General features: G+C 41.6%; 1 protein-coding gene and 1 long non-coding RNA gene across 6 annotated transcripts in view; one reads left to right on the forward strand and one right to left on the reverse strand.

Moving 5' to 3' along the window:
- Nucleotides 1-9614: 9614 nt before the first annotated feature.
- Nucleotides 9615-19754, reverse strand: LOC109496119. The gene is made up of 3 exons (XR_002151967.3): nucleotides 19693-19754; nucleotides 12334-13687; nucleotides 9615-10252 (listed from the first exon to the last, which is right to left on the reverse strand). It is a non-coding gene; the product is annotated as an uncharacterized LOC109496119 (long non-coding RNA).
- Nucleotides 19755-21866: 2112 nt separating this feature from the next.
- Nucleotides 21867-25213, forward strand: part of MTDH (metadherin) — a 56282-nt gene continuing 52935 nt past the window's right edge. For 3 of the 5 annotated variants that reach the window (XM_019822929.3, XM_023248712.2, XM_023248713.2), the window contains exon 1: nucleotides 21868-22582. In XM_019822929.3, the coding sequence (XP_019678488.2) occupies nucleotides 22202-22582 (381 nt within the window). In that variant the 5' untranslated portion in view covers nucleotides 21868-22201. Of the gene's footprint in view, nucleotides 22583-25213 lie in introns of all 5 variants that reach the window. The other 2 variants (XM_023248711.2, XM_023248710.2) reach the window with 2 other exon arrangements.

Genomic DNA, 25213 nt, shown 5'->3' on the forward strand with positions numbered 1-25213 from the left:
TTGCTTTCAATACACTTATCTTTAGCCAAGGGCATGTTGGGAGGCATGTGAGTGAGGTCAAACCCATACTAGGTAGGGGGGAGCCTCTAATTTCTCCTTTGGAGGCCAGTTAAACATCTTGCACCAGTGCCCACTCCACCCAGCTGTGGAGATAAGCCTCTCATTCATCCTACCCATCCTCGGGGGCCTGAAGGATCAGAAGCTATGGAGGCCCTTCTTGCCCCCCTCCACCTCACCCACCCCACCCACCTCAAGGCCCCATCGAGAGAAGTTGGGTCAACTACACTTGAGACATTTCCCTTTACTTATCCAGGGTTACCTACTTACTCCCTCAGGCTGCTTCCGTCCACAGTGGATGACATTAATAAAAACGCTCAGAGTTCTCAGTACTGCTCCTGGTGAGTGGGTATAAAGAAAGGAGCCACAGCACAACTCGTCACTTGCCTTAGCCGTCACTCTGAAGTTTACACTGAAGTTCATACGGCAAAGGTGTTCTCCTTTGTTCGTTCATGAATTGTTGCCTTGTTTTTTTCACCACTTCTGTTCATTTCATTAGATTTGAAGGAAGATGATTTAATCCGACGTTATTTTGCTATTTGTATCAGAGGTCACTTTGCCCTTTCAGTTTTCAAATCTTATAAACTTATAATAATAGACATATAGAAAATATCTAGAGAAATATTGCTGCTACATCATTTGTTATAGAGTAAAAACTTGTTGATCAGACTGTTTATTGCTCTTGGGTAGTTAAACATTCCTCAAAACTGCTACTAAATAACAGTTAAGAAGCGTAGTCTTCTGGGGTCCCTGGGTAGCTCAGTAGGTTAGGCGTCCGACTTTGGCTCAGGTCATGATCTCACAGCTTGTGAGTTTGAGTCCCGCGTCAGACTCTGTGCTGACAGCTCAGAGCCTGGAGCCTGGTTCAGATTCTGTGTCTCCCCCTCTCTCTCTGCTCCTCTTCCTGCTCGTGCTTTGTCTCTCTCTCACTCAAAAATAAATAAACATTAAAACAAATTAAAATAAAATAAAATAAAGCACAGTCTTCATCCCCAAAACTCTGGAGTCACACATACATATGTTCGAAATCTCAACTCTACCTCAACTCTACCTCTCACTAGCTGTAGGATATTGACCAAGTTCCTTAACAGCTTTAATTCTCAGTTTCTTCACCTACAAAAATGGGATGATAACAATACCTACCTCATGAATTGTGAAGATTAAACAAATAATGCACAGTGAGAGTTTACCACAGTGCCTGGCACTGAACCCATCTACATTCCAAGTTCAGTGTGGAGCTTCCCTTTCCCATGATGCAGACCATGCAATACGAATTTTTAGAATTGAACTTTAAAGGCTATCTTATCCAAACCTCTAATATTATAAAATATGAATTAAGATCATGAGAAATTACATCAGAAGTAATACTATACCTATTTCCCAATACCCTAATACTGGGATTAGACCCGTAGTCAATAGATATGACTGTTCTGATCATGGGGAAGGTGTATTTCTCATTGTAAGTTTTTTTTATTTTTTATTTTTTTATTTTATTTTTTAATTTTTTTTCAACGTTTATTTATTTTTGGGACAGAGAGAGACAGAGCATGAACGGGGGAGGGGCAGAGAGAGAGGGAGACACAGAATCGGAAACAGGCTCCAGGCTCTGAGCCATCAGCCCAGAGCCTGACGCGGGGCTCGAACTCACGGACCGCGAGATCATGACCTGGCTGAAGCTGGACGCTTAACCGACTGCGCCACCCAGGCGCCCCTCTCATTGTAAGTTTTTAACTAGGTATCCAGTTGATTAAAAATACAACAAAATCATTTCAGCAGGACCCATGACAACAACCTAGGTCCTCTGAATCTAGGTGCAGTGCATTTTCCATTGATCGATAGTTTCTCATCCGTTATTAAAGGAACTCTCTTTAATCCCATAAAGACTTATAAAAATATTTATACATAAAGAAATGTGGTTATTTTTTCAAACTTGTTTGGGTTAGATAAAGAGACATATCATTAAAGATCTGTACTATTCATAAGATACAGGCCTCTCACAGAGACATGCTAATCTCATCAAAGGCTATAGCAAAAAAGCTCTAACCCAAATTCATAATTCATCATAATATAACTATTTAAAGATCAAAGTATTGAAAATGCAGTGGTATGAGTAGCAAAAAAATTATGAATATATTATGAAAAAAATTAAGATGAAAAAATATTCCATTTACCGAACCACAGTGAATTGGACAATCACAATAATGTTGCTTCCAACCCAGACGTTCTAAGCCTAGAAGAAGTCAGAGCAGGAGCAGCCTTGGAGAATATGTTTCACTGGATGACGCTTATGTGCCACTCCTACTTTTCTGCTCCACACTCACAACCTGCCTCTGTACAAAGTAATTCCCAGGCCCTGTCCTCCTTAGCTTATCCCCTGCAAAACAGCCCCTACTCAGTCAGACTGTATAGTTGCTGGCATACTTATTCACACTTCTTTGACTCCCAATGTGGCAAACAGTTGATCAAATAAATATGTCAGTTATAAATGATTATGAGCTAAAGAAAGAACTAGAGATACAACATCCCACTCCCTTGCCCTCCCAAAGCCAGACTGTGGCTTTCAGAGACAATGTCTTCACTTTTATTGCTTAACCTGAAAGATTGCCTTCAGTGGTAGAAAATTCATGCCACTAGAGCCAAAGGAAGCTACAGCATCTCATATTTGTCAGAGTCCCTAAGGGCTGTAGTAGGCTAATAGATGAAATATAAAATGGCTGGGGGTGGGGGGGGGGAGACTTGGGGGACTCCTCAAAGAACCCCAAGCATGTGGCTATTTAGTTCTGGTCTGGTATTAAACACTTCAAGCCATAGTGGCTCTGGTGTTGAACAAGATGGCCACCCCAGTCATTCACTCACCAGCTGCTGAGGTTCTGAGGCGCTCAAATGGACCAGAGCAGAAGAGTACCATGTGACTCTTCCCCCTTCTAAAGTGAGATCCCAGACTTTTCCACTCATCTTGTTCTCCGGTCTACCGGAACCCAGGCTGGGCTTTGGCACTCCATGCTTCCTAACACTTCACTTGCTCTCAGGCTGTGCTCTTGTTCCCTTCTCCAGGCAGACTGACAGTGCCACACAAGAGCAGGATATTAGAAAATGCTGCTTCCCTCAAGAGCAGCTCTGGTTAAAGTGGACACTGATGATGCCTGATGACCAAGTCTTCCTTGTACACAAACTCAAAAGCATGTTCTAAGGTTCAGTAGAGAAGCTTTGTCTAGAAAGTACTGACACCCACCACATTATATTCTTCACTGAAAACTTGGCTACTCAAAGCATCTAGCTTTCTCTGTAACCCTGATTCTGCCATAAAATTTCAAAACAAAAGACAAGCCAGAAATTTTCATGCAGATATGTTTTTCATTGTTTTCACACAAAGCGTGTTACTCTAAATAAATTCAAAGGCCAGATCTTTGAAAATCAAACCATAAACTTGCAAGTTATAAGGAGAGCTTCAGTTACCGGGACCCATAAGTTTTGTATATCTTTCAGACTTGGTTTTTGACAACATACTTTCAACATTTTGCTAATGGTGCTTGCTCTTGCCTCTGTTTTTTTCCTTCACGGTTGAGTCCACAGCCAACCGGCTTAATCCAATGAGCATTCATCAGAGACCGAAGAGTCACAACTTTTGGCATATCATATCCATCTTTCTACATTCCCTTAAGGGATAGAATCCCAAGTTCCAGCTGGGCATATGTCCCACCCTCCATTGTGTCTACGTGTGGCTATATGACTAATTTCTGACCAACAGAATGTGAGCAGAAGTGACAATGTCTGCGTTGTGCTCCTTGAATGGAAAATGTATCTCTTCTTTTGCCATCCTGGTGCCTAGAACTTGGACATGGTGGCAAGCCACCTAAGAACAAGCAGACAGGGCTAATATTTAAGGGACACTGGTGTGGTACTGCAGGATGGAAGGAGCCAACGTCTCAACATTATGTGAGAAATAAATCAGACTGTTAAGTAAGAAATAAAATTATATATTGTTTAAACCTCTGTCTTTGTTAAAGCAGATTAATCTTGATCCTAATTGAAACACCTTACAATTTCAATTTTATTATGTTTATTTTTTAAAATTTTTTTAATGTTTATTTATTACTTTGAGAGAGAGACAGAGAGAGTGAGCACCAATCAGGGAGGGGCAGAAAGAGGGAGACACAGAATCCGAAGCAGGCTCCAGGCTCCAAGCTGTCAACACAGAGCCCATTGCGGGGCTCAAATCCACAGACAGTAGACTGCGAGATCATGACCTGAGCCGAAGTTGGACGCTCAACCAACTGAGCCACCCAGGTACTCCTCAGTTTTATTACATTTAGCATGTTTGCTTTTGGTGACTCATTGCTATTTCATGTTCACTAGATGTTGCAGAGTACTTAAGTCAAGGAGCAATAAAACATTCAATGAATTGTAAAAATGTCTATACAAAGAGGATGATAAGGTCACTAAAATTGATGGGCATTGCATCATCTAGTAGTTCAAAGTGGTCATTTTAGTGCTCACTTCAGCAGCACATATACAAAGTGGTCATTTTATTGGCTAATTATAAAAGTCCACATCCAGTGAACAAACTCTATTCTAAAAGTTATGCACAATGCTGTTGACTCATAAAGAAAATGAACATAAACTTTTAAGGGAGTACACGAAAACATTTTACTTTTGGTGCAATTAGAGCAAAAGCTAGAAGAATGAGTTTCAATTATTCGAGATAAACAATTAACTTCCTGTTGCTAAATCCTCTTAGCAGATGTAAACAAATTACTTTAATTCTATATTTAACAACCTGTTGAGTTTCAGTTTTAAAGTTGGCTAAGAATAGTTTGTTCGGAAGAGGTAATGGAGATGTTCAAAAAGCTTCTGGTACAAGCTGAGGCTGTTGTAACTACCAGCAATTTCAGAAAGTAGATTACTATTCAATGCAAATTTCCACTCACAAATTACTCAGCTAGAGAACAAAGTGAGAAAGAAAGTTATGAGTCATTGCTCTTAGAATTATGAAGACAAGGAAGCAGTCAGGAAAAGAGGAACCATCTTAAAATAAAGAATACTCACGATCAGAAATTTTATTTCACTGTGATGCCCAGTATGACTATAATTTCTATTTCTATGGTGGTTACCGTAAATAAAAGGCAGTAAAGCTAGAAGTAGTATTATTAAAAGAGGAGGAGAAATGTGTGTCTCCAGTCTTCCTGATTCTCTTTGGGCTACACCCAAATTGGGTGAGAGTGCTAAGTCAGAAAAGAGAAGCTGTAAATGTTGCTTGAAGAGAAAGGAATCACACGGCCTTCAGGGAAACCTTAGGGGACATCTGGGAGAAGCTAAGAGAACTTTCGGTTTCACAAACTGTGGAGCAAGTCCTAAGAGGCATCTCATTTCAACATGAGGATTCACCGTAATAAAATCTCTCAATGTCTCTATCTGATAGGATAGTGATCATCATGTCACTTAATCACATCTATGATTCTTCCCTCCACTCCCTTTTATCCCATCTTCTTATTTTTACTCATTGTCACCCTTTCACTTTATTTCCACCACCACTAAGTTGGTGAAAATAAGTTGGTACTTCACTCATCAGATCACTGAAACATCCTTCCTCCCACCCTACTCTCCAGTCACCACATTCATTAATTCATCAGTGGAACAAATACTTGTACTAACACGCACTGCAGTAAGTGCTAGGGGTACCATAGTACACAAGTCAGACACTCTTCCTGTCCCCAAGGGACTTACGGTCTAGCAAGGGATGATAGCAAGTCAATTTTATGGTATCTTGTCCTCAAAGACTCTATAGAACAATCCCAGATCTCTTGTGTTATGAACTGAATGTTTGTGTCCCCACCCTGCCAACTCCAAATTCATATCGAAACCCTAACCCCCAGTGTGACTGCCTTTGGAGACAGGGCCTTTATGGAGGTAACCAAGGTTAAATGCTATCATAAGGGTGACCACAATCCTGTAGAACTGGTGTCCTTTTAATAAAAGGAAGAGGGGTGCCTGGCTGTCTCAGTTGGTAGAGCATGCAACGCTTGATCTCAAGCCCTACATTGGGCATACAGCTTACAGGAAAGAAAGAAAGAAAGAAAGAAAGAAAGAAAGAAAGAAAGAAAGAAAGAAAGAAAGAAAGAAAGAAAGAAAGAAAGAAAGGAGGGAGGGAGGGAGGGAGGGAGGGAGGGAGGGAGGAAAGAAAGAAAAAGAGGAAGAGACACCAGAGCTCTCTCTCCCTCCACTCGCACACAGACAAAAGGTCATGTGGAGACACAAGAAGGCAGCCATCTATAAGCCAAGGAGAAAGGCCTCAAGACAAACCAACTCTGCTGGCACCTTAATCATAGACCTCCAGTCACCAGAACTGTAAGGAAATTAATGTCTTTTGTTTAATCTACCCAGTCTGTGGATTAGTCTGTGATATTCCTTTATGGCAGCCTGAGCTAAGACATCCTGCTACTCTTGTTCCCACCACACAGGCACTATTCTCAAATGCCAATCCTCAGCTCCAGTTAAGTGAAATTCTCCAAAGACACACCAGCTCTCTATTCCAAACCTTTGTCCATGTAACTCCTCGTCATCACTCTACCCCACTGTTGTAATAAGAAACGTCATTATTTCTTAAGGCATAATTTGGGCAAAGTTTGTTAATCTCTCTCTTTGTTCTTCCTGCCAGTGATGGAAGTCTATTTGGAAGAGGAGGCTATAACTAAAGCACTAATGGGGTTTTTCTTACTCTAATTGCAGACAAAGTGCACGTAGGGAACTAAAGAACCTCTTAAGGGCAAGAATCACAAAGTAATTGCCTGCTTGGGTATACATCCCTTTCACAAACAGATTTCATGTGACACTCACAGAAGAGTAAGAAGACGCTCGCAGGCCAAGATAATTGTCTCGGCCAAACCAGATGCAACTATCAAATAGTATCTTAAAGTAATAAGGTATTCCACATTGCAACTTTTTGTTTCCATTTTTCCAAGAAAATAATGTCGTAACATACCTATCTGAAAAAGATGTTATTTATCAAAAATATTCCTTTTTGAAAGGTGAAGACAACAAATTTGTACTGACGTGGTTAAAGCTGTCACATAGCTTCACAACATGGTTCATCAAGACTAAGGGTCACAGCATGGATAAAGGAATTTCTCCAAATAGCAACCATAGTTCATATTTGCAATTCACTTGTACCATACTCTAAGCTTTAACAACACACACACACACACACACACACACACACACACACACACACACACAAATTGACTTCAAGTAATTCATCAAATTTAGAACTTATTAGATGTAGTAAGGCCACATTGGAGTAATAAACTCGCTAACTGCCCAGTTTATTTTTTTAGATTACAATATTGGTTCCCTTTCAGTATCTGAGGTTACTAATTTTCATAAACTTTGGTCTTTCCCAGCAAGTGCACCTGTGTCTTTCCTTTCTACTCAGCCACCAGAAGAGCTACTCATCTTTATGGACATGAGGTCTCAATAAGGCTTGAGGTATTATTTTTTCCCCTCTCTTTCAGCAGAGGCTACTTATCACCTTCTAAAGAAGTTTTCCTTGAGGAAATACACGTTTCACAGGCAAAGAAATAAATCTTAAAATTTAACTGGAACTTTAGAAGCCACTGGTTATATTAATAAATGACATGGGTTGGCATATCTCAAAATTTAGTACTGGCATGATTCAGCAAAGTGAGCCTCAATGAAACACAATACTTAACTAAATATTATAATTCTTAGGAAGCATTTCCCAAGAAGGCATTTTAAATCTAAATTATACTAACTAATACATATTACCCAGAAAATGATTATCCTCTTGGTCCTCTTGGGAGAAATTTTTCTATGGGTCAATAATAAGCTTCTTTCCAATTTTTAAAAGGTGAATGAAAAATTCTTTTAGGAAGAAGGAAGAAAAGAATGATTCAGAAGACAGAGGTTAGCCTCTCTGAACAGATTCCTTCCATGACCCGGCTCACGTGTGAGGCCGAAACACGTACCATACAAAACAGTGCCCACTGCTTTAGCTGTACCTGGTAGACAATGAATGATTTTTGTATGATTCAGAGTTTGTTTTCATTCTTAGTCACTGTTCAAATTTTAAATGTCACCAAAACTCAATGGCTTCTCTGAGCATATAGACATAGCTGTGCCATTCTCTTTCTATGATTTTTAAGGTTGTCTATATGATGTGGTGCACAATTATTCTGTAGGTTAAGCTTCAGCAAGGCAAAAAGAACCCTTATTTTATTCTGATTAAAAGGATAATACAGGGGTGCCTGGGTGGCTCAGTTGGTTGAGTGTCCGACTTCAGCTCAGGTCACGATCTCACAGTCTGTGAGTTCGAGCCCCGCGGTCGGGCTCTGTGCTGACAGCTCAGAGCCTGGAGCCTGCTTCAGATTCTGTGTCTCCCTCTCTCTCTGCCCCTTCCCCACTCATGCTCTGTCTCTCTCTGTCTCAAAAATAAAAAAAAAAAACATTAAAAAAATAATAAAAGGATAATACATGTTCATATAAAATATTCAAACAGTTCTAAAGTTGTATGGAAACAATAAAAACCATCGAAAAACTCTAGTTCCTACACATGGCTGCTATACATTATTATAAAGATTTGAGGGGGGCTCCTGGGTGGCCCAGTTAGTTAGGCATCTGACTCTTGATTTCGGCTCAGGTCATGATCTCATGGTTCATGAGTTCAAGTCTCTTGTTGGACTCTGTGCTGACAGCACAGAGCCTGCTTGGGATTCTCTCTCTCCTTCTCTCTTGCCCCTGCCCTGTTCATGCTCTCAAAATAAATAAATGAAAACTTAAAAAAAAAGATTTGGGGGAATATCTTTCCAGATGTCTATTCATGTATATATAAAAATACATTCTAAAATATTAATGAGTTACTACTAAACATGTTATTTTGTAACTAAGTTTTTTCACTTAGCAGTGTGGCTTTCCAGGTCAGTGAATAACTGACATACCTAAATACACATCATATTCTTTTTTTTTTTTTTAATTTTTTTCAACGTTTTTTATTTATTTTTGGGACAGAGAGAGACAGAGCATGAACGGGGGAGGGGCAGAGAGAGAGGGAGACACAGAATCGGAAACAGGCTCCAGGCTCCGAGCCATCAGCCCAGAGCCTGATGCGGGGCTCGAACTCACAGACCGCAAGATCATGACCTGGCTGAAGTCGGACGCTTAACCGACTGCGCCACCCAGGCGCCCCACACATCATATTCTTTAATGGCTGCATAATATCCTATCCCTGCATGTGTCACAATGTATTCAAAGAATCACCACTTTGGATTGCATATAATTTTTTGAGAGAATAAACTACAGTGTAATGACTATGTGATTTTACTTTTGTACATTTGTCCAATTATTTCTTTCGGACAATTTCCTAGCAGTGAACTTTGCTGGATCAAAAATATCCACCTTTGAGCTTTTGAATTTTCTTTTGTTTTTCCAAAGTTCTTATTTTTATTTTGAGAGAGACAGATACAGCGCAAGTGGGGGGAGTGGCAGAGAGACAGGGAGAGAGAGAGAATCCCAAGCAGATTCCACAATGTCAGAACAGAGCCCTACACGGGGCTTGAACTCACAAACCCTGAGATCATAACCTGAGCCGAAATCAAGAGTTGGACGGTCAACTGGCTGAGCTACCCAGGTGCTCCTGAATTTTCTTAAATTTATATTGCCAAATTGCCTTCAGAAATTTTGTACTCTCACCAAAACTACATGAGAATGTCTGTTTCGCTGCAGCCTTGCAAACACTGAGGTTTGTCCATCTTTTCCAACTTTGGCAATATAATAGGTGTATCAGTTCTATTTCTGTGTAACAAATTACCACAAACTTAGCAACTGAAACCATATTTAATTACCTCACGGGGTCTGAGAATCAGGCATTCAGGCACAGTTGAACTGGGTCCCTCTAAATTCTCTCAAAATTTTCACTGCAATCAAACCATAAGCCGGGGCCGGGGACTTATCTGAAGGTTTAATTAAGGGAGGATTCGCTTCTAAGCCGACTTACATGGCTGTTGGCAGGATTCAGTTTCTTTTGGGTTGTTGGACTGAGGGCTTCAGTTTGCAGCTGGCTACTGGCCAGAGGCTGTCCCTCAGTTCCCTGCCACGTGTGCCTCTCCAACATGGCAACTTGCTTCATCAAAACCATCAAGGAAGTAAGTCTGCTGGCCAGATGGAACTCAGAATCTTTTGCAATCTGATCATAGAAATGACATTCCCTCAATGTTGAAGTAGTCTATTGTTTCTTAGAAGCAAGTTATTTAAGGAGATGGGATGATACAAAGCCATAAACACCAGAAGAAGAGATCATTAGGGTCCATGTTGGAAAATGCCTCCCCAAATCCCCCCTCTGGTCCTCAATGATTCACATCACTTCCACATGCAAAACACATCATCCTCTCCTAAGGCCCTTAGGGGTTTCATCCCATCATAGCATCTGCTCAAAGTTCAGAATCTCATCATCTAAATCAGGTCCTGCTACAAAGGAAGCTACTTAGGTGTAGTTTTGGTAGGTATATCTCCTGGAGCACAGTTCTTTTCAATTTAGGGGCACTGTGAAACTAAAGAGATAGATTTTCTTCCTCCTACACACCTAATAGACAGTGGTGTGACAGGCAAAGGAAAACAGCTAAGTCATTGCCAATCACATTGGGGGAAATGGTAGATACAAAAGCATCAGTGATCCAGAGCAACTCAGAAATACTCCTCAGCAAATGTTGGACATTCTTTGGTTAGGCTTCAAGGTCTAGGTATAGTTCTCTGTGGTCCTTGACTCCACCCCCTAGAATCTTGGTCCCATATTCTGAATCTCTGTTCCTTTTCGCGAAAGTAGCAGAAGTTGGCAGTGTACGTGGTTTTCTCAGCCTGACTCTTGCCAGTAGAATTTGGGAAGCCCAACACCTTCTTTTCATTTTTGTACTGTCTCTGCCTTATTCAGTCCAAAGTGGCAGTGTTTTGGTGATGCAATTTTCTCATAAACTTTGTGGGTCAACTATGAATTTCACTGGGGTTCACTCCACTGCACAAAAGCCAATCCAAAATCTCTTCTGGGTAAGACCTTCTCTACTTTGGGCCCCTCTTGATTTTGCTAAGAAAAAAAAAATGCTCTTAAACTTCCTAGAAGATCTATGGGTTAATTGAGAGGTTCCTTGAAGCATACCCTTAAACTCTCTCAAGATCCTTCATGTGACTGAATAGTATGATCCTTCGATCTTTCTGAGGTTTTAACAAAAGGTTCTTAAGTCCCACTCTCAGCTTTTTCTCCATGCTACTTTCTCAGTCAGTGCTTAGAAGCCAGTCCCCCAGGGGGGCCTGGCTTGCTCAGGCAGTTAAGCTTCTGACTTTGGCTTGGGCCATGATCTCACTGTTCATGGGTTCATGCCCTACATTGGGCTCTGTGCTGACAACTTGGAGCCTGCTTCCGATTCTGTCTCTCCCTCTCTCTCTGCCCCTCCCCCACTTGCAGTCTGCCTCTCTCTCAAAAATAAATAAACATTAAAAAAAAAAAAAGCCAGTCCTCCATTTTAGCATCTTTTCCCATCTGAAGAGGCTAAAAAATTCCAGAATTATCAAGTCCTGGCTTCTTTTGTTTAATAGTTATTCTCTTATTTCTCTCCTCTTGCATTTTACTATAAATATCAAGAAGAAACCCAGTGGCACCTTCAACACTTTTGCTTGAAAATTTTCATGATTGCATGTCTATGTTCATCACTTAGAGGTCTTGCTTTCCACATAATTGTAGAAAACACCTGGCTAAATTTTCTGCTATTACAAAAAAAAAAAAAAAAATGTTCCTGGGGCACCTGGGTGACTCGGTTAAGCGTCCGACTTCAGCTCAGGTCATGATCTCACAGTTCGTGAGTTCGAGCCCCGCGTGTGGCTCTCTGCTAACAGCTCGGAGCCTGGAGCCTGCTTCTGATTCTGTGCCTCCCTCTCTCTCTCTGTCCCTCGGCCACTTGTGCTCTGTCTCTCTCTCTCTCTCAAATACAAATAAACATTAAAAATATGCAAAAACATGTTCCTCATGTCCTTTTAAGCCTCCTGGGCACTGTCTTTAAAGTCCATTATTTCTTCTCACAAACCGTTCAAGACAATTTGGCTTTCCTTTTCGTGCTCCTCAAAATTTTTCCAGCCTTCGACCATTGCTTGGTTTCAAACCCACTCCCACATTTTCAGGTATTTATTACAGCACCCCCTATTAGGCACCAAAATCCCACAATTAGTTATCTGTTACTACAAAACAATATTCCCACAAATTTACCAACTGAAAAACAGTACCTATTTATTATCTCACAGTTTCTGTGAATCATGAATATGGATACAGCTTAACTGGCTGCTCTGCTTTGGTGCCCCTCAGAAGGACGTTAGCCAGCACTGGAGTCTTATCAGGGAAGATTCCGTTTCCAAATTCATGTGGTTGTTGGCAGGATTTAGTTCTTTCTGGATCATCCGACTGAGCATCTTGCTTTCTTGCTGGCTGCTGGTAGGAGGCCACCCTCAAATTTCTTGCCCCATGTGCCTCTCCTCAGGGAAGCTCACTTTACCAAACAAGCAAAAGACGAGAAAATAGGATTTTCCAGCAAGACGGCAGCTACAGTCTTATGTAATGTAATCACCCTTTGCCATATTCTCTGGTTAGAAATAAGTCATGGGCTTCTCCCATGCTCCAGGGGAGGAAATTACACAAGGATGTGAATACCAGGAGTCAGGATAACTGGGCGGCATCTTGAGAGTCTTTCATCCACAAAATACTGGTGCCTTCAGTTAGGGACACATCTTCGTGTGTTAATGGCCATTGGGTTTTTATTCCCATTAATATGAACATCAACCATTCTTTTAAATATGTCCTGAACATTTGCATGTGCTAGGCATTATGTTAGGTACAGGGTATAATGATGAACAAAGCCATACACAGGTCTTGTTCTCATGGAAATTATAGTCAGAGAGAGAGAGAAAATAATTCTGTGAATAAATGTGAAATTACAATTTTGACAAATACTATGAAAATTTGTGGTGCTATGAAAATATGTAATATGAGGAAGTGACTGGATCTGGTGGTTGAGCACAACCTGTGGGAGGATGTTTCATTTGAGATATGAAGAATGAGTAGGAATTAACCAGGGAAAGCCCAAGGAAGAGAAATACAAGGGGCTTATAAGAGCAGAAATCATCGAGTGATTGAGGAATGAAAAATGTGATTAGAGCAAAGAAACCAAGAGTCACCTCCAGATTCTCATCTGTGCTTTGGAGTCTACACCTATGTATTCACCTGCCTATCTTCATCTGGATATTTTGTACTCCTCAAAATCAATGCATATAAAACCATACACTAATCTTGGCTTGCCAGACTTAGTTCTTTCCCAATATTCCCTGTTTCGGTGAATGGCACCATCATCTGTGCAACTGGAAGTGAGAAGCATAGGAATCATTCTTGAAATTTCCATCTTCCTCAATCCCTTGCCAAAATCTTAAGGACTTTATCACCAGTTACAGAAATGCTCACCACAATCCAGATACACCAAATTTTCTCATGTCCCAAGCCTTTACTTTTGCTGGTCTCCATGCTTAGAATTAATCTCTACCCCCTTCCTTCTCTTCTTGGCAACATCCTACTCATCCTTCAAGACTTAACCTAAACAGAAGGAAAAAATCAACAAAATTAAAGGCAGACTAGAGAATGGGAGAAGATATTTGCAAATGACATATCTGATAAAGGGTTAGTATCCAAAATTTATAAAGAACTTATCAAACTCAACACCAAAAAACAAATAAGCCAGTTAAGAAATGGGCAGTAGGCACGAATAGACACTTTTCCAAAGAAGATGTCCAGATGGCCAACAGACACATGAAAATATTCTCAACGTCACTCACCATCAGGGAACTACAAATCAAAACCACAGTGAGATACCACCTCACATCTGTCAGAATGACTAAAATTAACAACATAAGAAACAACAGGTGTTGGCGAGGATGAGGAGAAACGGGAACTCTCTTGCACTGTTGATGGGAATGCAAACTGGTGCAGCCACTCTGAAGAACAGTATGGAGGTTCCTCAATAAAATGCAAATAGAACTACCCTATAATCCAAGAATTGCACTATTAGGTATTTACCCAAAGGATACAAAAATACAGATTTGAAGGGATACATGCACCCCAATGTTTATAGCAGCATTATCAACAATGGCCAAACTATGGAGAGAGCCCAAATGTCCATCAACTGATAAATGGTTAAAGAAGATGTGGTATATATATTATATAAAATACATATATACATATATATATATTATATATATATATAATGGAATATTACTCAGTCATCAAAAAGCATGAAGTATTCATAATGACATGGATGGAGCTAGAATATATTATACTCAGCAAAATAAGTCAATCAGAGAAAGAAAAAAACCATATGATTTCACTCATATGTATAATTTAAGAAACAAGACAAATGTACATATGGGAAGTGGGGGGGGGGGAAGAGAAGAGAGGGAAACAAACCGCAAGAGACTCTTAATGATAGAGAACAAACTACGGGCTGATGGAGGGAGGTGGGTGGGAGATGGGATAGATAGGTGATGGGTAACTAAGGAGGGCACTTATTGTGATAAGCACTGGAAGTTGTATATAAGTGATGAATCACTGAATTCTGGAAATAATCTCTCCCACCTTAGTGATGCCAAATATTTTGTATATTTCTTATCATCCCTGTTACAGGTTGTGTTCTCTGGGAAGCAGACTTCAAGATAGATCAGCATATTAGGAAGTGCTCTCAGAAACGGTGCCCATAGAAGGGAAGGAAGGAAGTAGGACTGGGCAGAGGGAAAACTGAGCTATGATACAGTGCTAACAATCCTCAGCCAAGCCCATGGAGTGCTCTGGGGCTGGGATGGTCTTTTAAAATTGTCCCAAGTTAGGGGGGTGCCTGGGTGGCTCAGGCAGTTGAGCCTCTGACTTTTGATTTTGTCTCAGGTAATGATCCGAGGGTCAAGGGATCGAACCCCGTGTTGTGTTCTGGGCTGAGCGTGGAGTCTGCTTGGGATTCTTTCTCTCTCTCCCTCTGTTCCTTTCCCCTGCTTGTACTCTCTCTCTCTTTCTTTCTCAAATAAAATAAGATAAGGTCGCCTAGGTGGCTCAGTCAGTTAAAGTGTCCAACTCTTCATTTGGGCTCAGGTCAAGATCTCATAGCTTGTGAGATCGAGCCCTGTGTCAGGCTCCATGCCATCAGCACAGAGTCTGCTTGGGATTCTCTCTCCCCCTCTCTCTCTGGTCCTCCCCCGAGCACATGCTCTTTCTCTCAAAATAAAAAATTAAAACTTAAAAAAAAAACTTTAAGAAGTAAAATAAAGTAAGTCCCAAGTTAGGACAAGGCGGCCAAGATTTTATACTCCCAGGCTATTGGGTGACTCGATGTGGGCTATTCCTGGAAGGAGACATGACTTTGGCTGAGGAGGTTTTCCTCAGTAATCTTCCCAAAAGTCTGACACCTACCTCAGGGATGCCTTCTAGTAATACTCCCAGAGTTGGGGATAAGTTCCTCATTATTGAAGGGGCATCTGGGAAGCACATCACAGCATCCACTATAATCCCCATGTTCAAATCAACTTACTATAGCAATACTATCTTGCATTAAGGCTATTTTTAAAAGGGTCCATTATACTCACTAGGTTCTGAGATTTCTGAGGACAATATGCATTTAAATCAGAGTTGCAATTTAATAACAGTACAGTGAAGAAATGACTAAATGACCCAAGGAGACTAATTAACCAAAAACATGGGAGCCTAATTGATGAAACCAAATGTCAATTTCTTCCTTTACACCAGTATTTTTCAACCATATTTTCATTATCACCCCTCTAAGTGCCTTTTTAGTTATTTTTTCCCTAATTACCCCCTGTGAACTAGTAATGCCACAGATATATTGCATATCTTTGCATCTAGTATATTTTATTTGTGTGTTATACGTTTCTTAAAGTATTTTTTGCCCCAAGAACCAGTTATTTGTACCCCCATGGGAGCAACATTGGATCATCAAGAATGCATGATTTATGCCAATAAATGTAACTGCTAAGAGAATCAGAGTACTTAAGCCAACTCTTCAACCCATTCTCTGTTATGTGATAGAGTCTATATGAGATGCCACATGGGTGTGGTGTGCTGAGCATGAAATCAGTGCAAAGGGGGTTAAATGACCTTAGCAGTCACCTGTTGAGCCAAGATAGTCTGATACCCTTTTCCTCACCGCAAGATAATAGTGACACAATAGTTGAGTAGTCAAGGAGGGCCTCCATTATTTTGTTTAGCCTCTGTACAAACTATTGCTTTTGTCATTTACTTTTTGTTGCTTATTTTTAATTATAAAGTATTTCTGGCATATAAAAAGTAGAGATAATATAAGGAGGCGCTTGTACCCACAACCTAGTTTGAGATAAAACATGACAGATACATTTGCAGTCCCCTGTGTACTCACTCCAGTCTCATTTCTGTCTCACTCTCCCTAGAAATAACCACTATCCTCAATTTGGTGTTCATTATTCCCGTGCATGGTTTTGCATTTTTATTTATAAATCTGTCTTTTAAACTTTATACACATGATATCAGAATGTACATCTCCTTTGCTAGGTTTATTGTGGCATGGCATTCCACCAAATGAATTTGCTGTAACTTTTGCTTTTATTATCACATTCAGTCTTCTCTTCTTCCCTTGGCCTCTACCTTCATGCCCCAACCAGTTTTTACTTCCATGCAGGTTCTTAGCATATCTTCTGATCTGGGAAATATCCTGGCCCTTTCAGCAACATATTTATAAATTATCTTTCAGCTTAGGATATTTCTGCAGATAATTTCATTATTTATTAATTCTTACTAATTTATTCTGAGGATAACCCTTTCCTGACCATAGTTCCAAAGTCTTGGCACAAACTGTAGTTTCCTGCTTTACTGTAAAATCACTCTCTTGGTGTATAATCCTGTGGCCCAGGAGTTTACAATGGCAGCAGACTACATTTTGAAGACCCAAGTCAACATTTTCCTTCCATGAGCCCTCAGAGATAAGCTACTTGAGTGGAAGCTTCCTACACAGTTATGGACTGAAGGTTTGTGTTCCCCTGCCCCTCAAATTCATCTGTTCAAGCCCTAACCCCCAGTGTGACTGTATTTGGAGATAGGGCCTTTAAGGAAATAATTAAGGTTAAATGAAGTCATAGGGTAGGGCTTTGATCTTAAAGGACCAGTATCTTTAATACAGGAGTGCTGGTGCATAGGGGTACATGTACCCCTATGTTTATAGCAGCGCTTTCAATAAGAGCCAAATTATGGAAACAGCCTAAATGTCCATCAACTGGTGAATGGATAAAGAAGATGTGGTCTATATATATAATGGCATACTACTTCACAATGAGAAAGAATGAAATCATGCCATTTGCAGCAACGTGGATGGAACTGGAGGGTATTGTGCTAAGTGAAATAAGTCAGTCAGAGAAAGACAGATATCATATGGTTTCACTCACCTATGTGGATCTTAAGAAACTTAACAGAAGACCATGTGGGAAGGAAAGGGGGAGAAAAAGATAGTAACAGAGAGGGAGGGAGGCAAACCATAAGAGACTCTTAAATACAGGGAACAAACTGAGGGTTGATGTGGGGATGAGGGAGAGGGGAAAGTGGGTGATGGGCATTGAGGAGGGCACTTGTTGGGATGAGCACTGGGTGTTGTATGTAAACCAATTCAACAATAAATTATATTAAAAAATAATAAATAATTAAAATTTAAAAATTTAAAAAATGGTATATATATATATATATATATATATATATATATATATATAGGATTAGTATCCTTATGTGGCACCAGAGTTCACTGGCCTTCTATCTACCTTGTGAGAACACAGCAGGAAAACGGCCATCTACAAGCCAGGAAGAGAGTCCTTACCAGAAACTGACCATACTGACACCTTGATCCTGGATTTCCAGCTTCCAGAACCACGAGAAAATAAATCTTTTGTTTTAGCTACCCTGTCTAGGGAATTTTATTATGGCAGACTGAACATACAGATACACACTCTATTCCCAAGAACTGATCACACAGGATACTGAAAAAGAGGAGCAGCCAAGGGGTCAAAGGCAAGGAGAAGGCTGGCTTCTACTCTGACTCTAGGGTATGACGACACTTTGAAGCTCTCTTTTTTTCTTCAGTGAAATGAGAGGCTTTAAGTAGAACTTCTTCAGGTCCCTTAAAACTTCCTAATTAAAAGGGTTAGATTACATTTGTGGGCTATGACTCAGGCAATTACACTGCTAGGATTCTATCTTTAAGAAGTAATTATGGATAGTCACAAAGATTTAGTTCATGCCAGAACTGCATTCAATGGCAAGAAACAAAAACAAAAACCCCTGTAATCTAACTATCCAACAATAAAGTACGTTAAATTACAGTAGAGCCAGACAGTAGAATAAGTGAATATTTATTGTGTAAGCCTATAAAAACTGCTTTTGTTAAGAAACATCAAGGATACAGTATTGAGAAACCTTGTTTTTTAAAGTCGTAGATTGGCAAAAATTTTGTTAGAAATCTCCTCAGTGAGACTGGAACAACATCGCACTGTTGTAAGGATCTGAGCCATGCAGTTCACTTTCTAAAAATTTCCTTGAACTGTTTTTTTGGGTTTTTTTTTGAGGTGTAGCAACATAAACTCTAATATTTAAAGTATACAACTTGATAAGTTTTGACCTGTATGTATGTAAACATCATAGAACCATCACAACAATAAAGATAATGAACATATCCATGACTCCCTGGTTTTCTGGTACCCATCGCTCCCTCCTACTTCTTGCTCCCACCCCTCCCTGCAAGTAACTATTTTATCTGCTTTCTGTCTCTATACTTCACATTTCCTAGTTTTATATAAATGGAATCATATTCTATGTACTCTTTTTGCCTGGCTTCTTTCACTCAGCATAATTATGTGGAGATTCATCCATGTTGTTGCATGTATTTATAATTCATTCCTTTTTACTCCCAAGTGGTATTCCACTGTATGAGTCACTTTGACACTTAGAAAATGCAGGGGTTTTTTTTGGGGGGGTGGGGCGGTGCCTGGGTGGCTCAGTCAGTTAAGCGACCGACTAGATTTTGTTTCAGGTCGTGATCTCAGGGCCCCACATCAGGTTCCACGCTGGTGACATTGGGCCTGGTTGGGATTCTCTTTCTCTCTCCCTCTTTCTCCCCCTCCCAGCTCTCTCTCTCTCTCTTTCAAAAATAAACTTAAAAAAAAAAAAAAGGATAAAGCAGTGTTTTAATTCCAACCCACATTTCAGGCTTCAGAAACATTTCACATTTATCTTAATTTTGCCATTTCCAAGGAATTAGGATTCTGAGTCTCCTTGGGTCAGGCCTGATAACTCCTTTATACACAACCAGTTTTGCTTTGAGTCTTTCAAAGCATTGCTTCATTTAAACTTTACCTAAACTTCATTCTGCTACAAGTTAACAAGCCCAACTTTGTGGAACTACAGGTGTGTTTCTGGTTTTAGATAGGCTTTATCCACTGACATGAATGTTCATGACCACATTAAGTGCAAAACAGTAAATAGTGTACAACCTTATTTATGTTTTTAAAATATAGATACTTGAGGGGTACCTGGGCGGCTCAGGTGGTTAAGCAGCCGACTTCAGCTCAGGTCCTGATCTCGCTGTTCTTGGGTCCGAGCCCCACATCTTGTGCTGACAGCTCAGAGCCTGGAGCCTGCTTCAGATTCTGTCTCCCTCTCTTTCTTTGCCCCTTCCCCGCTTGTGTTCTCTTTCTTTCTCAAAAATAAATAAATAAATTTTAAAATAAATGTGTAAAACATATATATAATATATACATATATACATAGATAATATACACATATATTACAAAACCTGGAAAAATGACTATAAAGTTATATATGAAAATGATGTTATCTGTATTACTAAACAAAGTAAAATTTTAAATTTATTTTAAAGTTTTTTTTAAAGGTATTTTTAAGGACAGTCACAGAAAAAAGAAAGGTGAAATGATTTTACATAATCAATACTTGCTAGGCTGCCCAAGGAACAGGGAAATCCTGCTACTCTTATTGTATAATCTGCCCAATTCCTAAATCCACAGGTGTTAACCTAGAATGGGCAGTGGAACCTCTTAGGAAAATCATCACATTTCCCGTCTCTGGAAACAAAATGTTAAGAATGGGATTATAAATCTAACTTCATAAACATAAATGGAATTTGGAACCTTGTAGAGTTAAAGCAGATCCCAATGATATCTTCAAAGTTTTAGGCCTTATAATTTACACTGTCTTTAATTATAAGTCTATAAAAGCTTAGCAAGAGTGGTTTATTTTTATTATTATTTACAAAACTCCCTTCCACCCATTAATCACAACATGCATTTACAATACTGTTGCAAAGTAGGTCAAAATACTCCTTAATACAGTTTTGGCATTAGGTGCTTATTAATCTTATCCCATTTATATTCTTTGAGAAAGTCTGCACAGTTGACCCTTGAAAAACACCAAGTTGAACTGCCTGGGTCCACTTATACATGCATTTCTTTCAACAAATAAACAGCACAGTACTGTAAACGTATTTTCCTTACGATTTTCTTAACATTTTTTTTCTCTAGCTTACTTTAAGACTTAAGACGATAGTATGTAATACATATAACATACAAAATACGCGTTAGGTGACTGTTCCTGTTCCTGGTAAGGCTTCCAGTCAACAGGAGGCTATTACAAGTTTTGGGGGAGGCAAAAGTTATACTCCACTGCCCAGGAGTCAGTGCCCTTAACCCCTGAATTGTTCAAGGGTCAACTGTAATTAGTCCAGTCAAGACACCTGCTTACATGTTTGCTATCATTTAATGATTAAAGTTTCCATACAGCAAAAAGGAAAAAACTGAAGGCATCCAGCAAACATTATCTTTGCAATTAAAATCTGAAAAGGCAATTCATTTCTTCCTAACTCTACCCAGAGATGGTCAACACAGATTATAAACACAGAATTTTTTCAAACTCCTTTTGTGGTCTTGTATAAAAGCTTAAAATAAAACACAAGGGGGGAGCTACCTCTACGTGTAAACACAGTTCAATGTGCTTCTCTTGTTATTTCTTATTAAAGCTACAAATTACTAGGAAAATAGTGCCGCCCACGGGCTTTCCAAGTTTTGATTTGTGGGGAACACCCAGATCAACAGTGAATGAGCCAGGCTAGCGAATGATAGGCACGCAGTATGTTAGTTGGCCCTGAAGAGAAATAGCCAGTTTGTGAATGAAACCTAGGCCTTGCAAGAGGAGTGCCGGCTTCATACTCAGTTAAGCCTACTCTGGAAGCATCTAGCTGTGTGACCCAGGGAGAAAATGCTTGTTCCACCTCAACACCACTCCCAGGAAAAGAATGTAGAAAACCTACACCCTACTTGAGCGACTTTGACCTAGACCCCCTTACCCGCTTCTACACTCTTCACCCACTCCTCCCTACCCCACCCCATTCTCTCGACTTCCTCGAGAGCCCCTCCCCCGGACCCATTCAAGGCGCCACGTCTCCTAGCTCCGGGGCACCAGCCACCCGGCGGAGGCTTCCTGCAGTTAACCCCTCCCAGACTCCCGTCCAAGGTCAGCGATCCCCAGGCTCGGAGCCTCCACTAGGCCAGGACTGGTCACCACCAACCGCGAGAGCCGCGCCCTCGACCCAACGGCTCCCGCCCCGCCCCGCCCTGCCCACGTGACACCCACGTCCCGCCCAGGTTGCCCACGTGACCCGCGGCCATCTCCCCCGCCCCCCCCGCCGCGCGCGCGGCGTGGATCGCGGCCGGAGCCGCCATTGTTCCGCCAAGGGACGACAGCGGGGCCTGGCCCTGGCGCCGAGACGCCGCTTAGCGGCCGCCACTGGAGACACTCCCTCCCGCCGCCCCCCTCCTCCTGGCGGCGGCGGAGTGAGGCTGACTAGGGGGAACTGGGAGCCCCCTCTCCTGGCGGCGGCAGCTGCCGATCCCCGGCTCCGGCGCGAGGGGCGGCCGCGATGCGCTCGGCTTGAGGCAGTCCGGCCCGTCCCTTCCTCGCCTCCCTTGACTCTTCTACGGCGTCTGTGCGCCCCAGCGTCACCCTGAGAGTCTCTTTGACGGAGGGAAGATGGCTGCACAGAGCTGGCAGGACGACCTGGCCCAGCAGGCCGAGGAGGGCTCGGCTCGGCTGCGGGAAATGCTGTCGGTTGGCCTAGGCTTTCTGCGCACCGAGCTGGGCCTCGACCTGGGGCTGGAGCCGAAGCGGTACCCGGGCTGGGTGATCCTGGTGGGCACCGGCGCGCTGGGACTGCTGCTGCTCCTCCTGCTCTGCTACGGCTGGGCCGCGGCTTGTGCCGGCGCCCGAAAAAAGCGGAGGAGCCCGCCCCGCAAGCGGGAGGAGGCGGCGGCCCTGCCGGCCCCGGCCACCGACGATGTAGCCCTGTTGAAGAATCTCAGGAGCGAGGAGCAGAAGAAGAAGAACCGGAAGAAATTGCCCGAGAAGCCCAAAGTGAGTAGGGGTGGAGCGGCGGTAGAATAGGGGCCAGGGCCCGGCGTGGAAACCCTCGAGCGAGCGGAAGGCCGAGCCCCAGTCCCCCCAGCGGGGAATGGAAGGGGAAAAGAGTGAGGTTAGTCAAGAGCTGGGACTGAGCTCTCCCCAGGTGGAGGAGGTGATCGGTGGACACGTTACTTGGGGAATCGTGGAAACTCGGGAAGTGTAGGACGAGTGGGGAAGACTAGTTTCGAGGAAGGAAGTTAGACGGCGGCGTGGGGTACGTTTAAATAAAAGCGCCGGGAGGTCAGGCCATTTTCGGGAACCTTGACCGCCGGAATAACATGCCAAGCCTTCTTGAGGCCTACCGGGTAGGCTGTGTGTGGCGAGTGATGGGACCTTACGGTGGTGCTGGGAAGTTGTGGAAAGACTGCGCCTGGAAGGCAGATGTCTACTTCAAGTTACATTGAGACGGTAGCCGGGGCAGGAAATACGATGACCTAAAAAATCTGGGGTTTACGGAGGATTAAAGGTACCCAGGTCTAGACGCGCTTCCATTTTAGTTAAACTGTTTAAGGGAAATGGTTGCCCACTCTTACTCTTGTGAATGCAGCCAATGGAGGCCTGAACAAGAGCAAGGCAAGAGGGAGTCGCTGCCTAATATACTTCGGGGTACATAGCCCCATGAGGGAGAGCTAAGTCAAGTTAGGCGGTGTGCGAGGTTTTGAAATAGTAAAAGGGAATGACAGAGCAGAATGGTGCTGTCTGAAAGAGATTTAGGCACCGTTTTACCGGGCCACGTGTGGAAATGCAGAGAGCATCACATCCATTTTATCATGCTTTCCCGTTTTATTTGTACATTCTTTATTACCCGTGGATCTCCCATTATATCTTTTAGAGTTTTGTTTTTTACGATACTTTACAAGTGGAGGGTGTGTAGAATTAGAAACAGCTAGGCTATTTTTATATACACTGAATTAAGCTCCTTACCTTTCACTGCAACAAAGTAAATGTAACCCAGTCGTAGCATGTGAAATGCACTCTGGTGTGTGTTGCCGGGTGGGAGGTATACACATAGGAATGAGAATCAGTCTTGGAGACTAATGTAGGAGATAGATTCATCAATTATGCTAATAGAGCACAGACAGGTGAGTTTGGAGGGTGGGAGACTAATTCCATTGAAGGGATTTAGGAAAGTTACTGGAGGAAGTGGGATTTGAGTTCAAACTAAAGCAATGAGAGTATTGTTGGAATAAGTATTAGAGAAGTGACAGGTCACAGTTGGTGCATTATTAGGCCTAGATAAGTGTTCACATTTAGTCTGCTGATTAAGATAACATACAAAACTTAGAAAAGGATATGACTTTGTCAGTATGAATTCTACCTTAAGTTGGAAGAGGAAATAGAACTGATTTCGAATATATATAATTACATTTTTTGAGCAGAGGTTACTGGAAAGTAATGTTACGGTGGATATAGAGAACCTGGCTCCAAAATAAGCGAAGAAGGTGATCTTGAAAAAACCACGCACATTAATAACCCTAAACCCTGTGTGGATGAAGCAGATTGTGAACATTTCAAAGCCCTGTCTGGGACATCTAGAATTTCAGATAGACTTGAGTCGAGAGACAGGTGCTCTAGGAGTCCATCCGAAGTGCATCGTAACACTCAGATGACCTATCTGAAGAAGGAACAGGTTCCTGTGAAAAATACTCATCAGACTTAGGACTTACTCCTCTTTTTCATCTTAGTTGAGGAATGGGGCAGTGAATGAGTAAATAAATCTTAGTGTTAAGCTTTGGGGAGTGAAGAATGGGATGACTAATCAAATTGTTCAGTGTTGATTGGGTGAGAAAATATCTTTGCCTACCTCATGGTATACAGGTGTTGGAGAAGTTTATCAACATTAACAAAATTGTGGCATTCTAGCTATTTGACTGCAACTTACAATAAAAAACACATTTTCCATTACAGTACCTCCCAACTTCCACCCCCTTATCGAGAACACACACATATCAAACCATACGGTTTGTTTTTCTTTAATGATAGTTGTGACCCATCAAATTGGTTTCACATTTCACTGTGAGGCATGACCCACAGAAAAACACTGCTTTTATGAGACTGAGAAATAGAAGCACCCATTTATGTAGTACTCCTGTGCTTTGCACTGTGCTAAGTATTTACTTGGAGAAAGGCAGCATACAGCTTGCAATTTGAAGGCAGTGAAAAGGAATACAATATTCATATGTCTCATTGTGAAGGGGATACAAAAGTAGAAGCTCAGTTGCTCCCCAGGGAGATTTTTATTCCAGTTGTGGAAAAGGATACGCTAAAAAAAATTAACAGTGCAAACCCATTGTGGGCCCAGGAGGCCGTGAAAGACCTTATCACGGAATCTGGCTTTGAAAGTGGGTAGGAGCAAGATAGTGGAAAAGGCTGAAGAAACAGGAAAGGCCCAGGAGAGGAAGACTTAACTCTGTCAGCCTGGCAGGAACTAAACTTGAATAAGGCATTTAACCTTGCTCTGTTTAGCTTATCTTGTTTATAAATTGAAGATTTTAGTTGAGTTAAAATATTGGAGGATTCCTCTAAATGTTATCTCTGACTATTTGCAGTGGAGTTGCTTTGAATGCTTATTAAAATTTATAG

Source organism: Felis catus, chromosome F2, assembly GCF_018350175.1.
Source record: "Felis catus isolate Fca126 chromosome F2, F.catus_Fca126_mat1.0, whole genome shotgun sequence".
In the NCBI taxonomy this organism is placed as follows: domain Eukaryota; kingdom Metazoa; phylum Chordata; class Mammalia; order Carnivora; family Felidae; genus Felis; species Felis catus.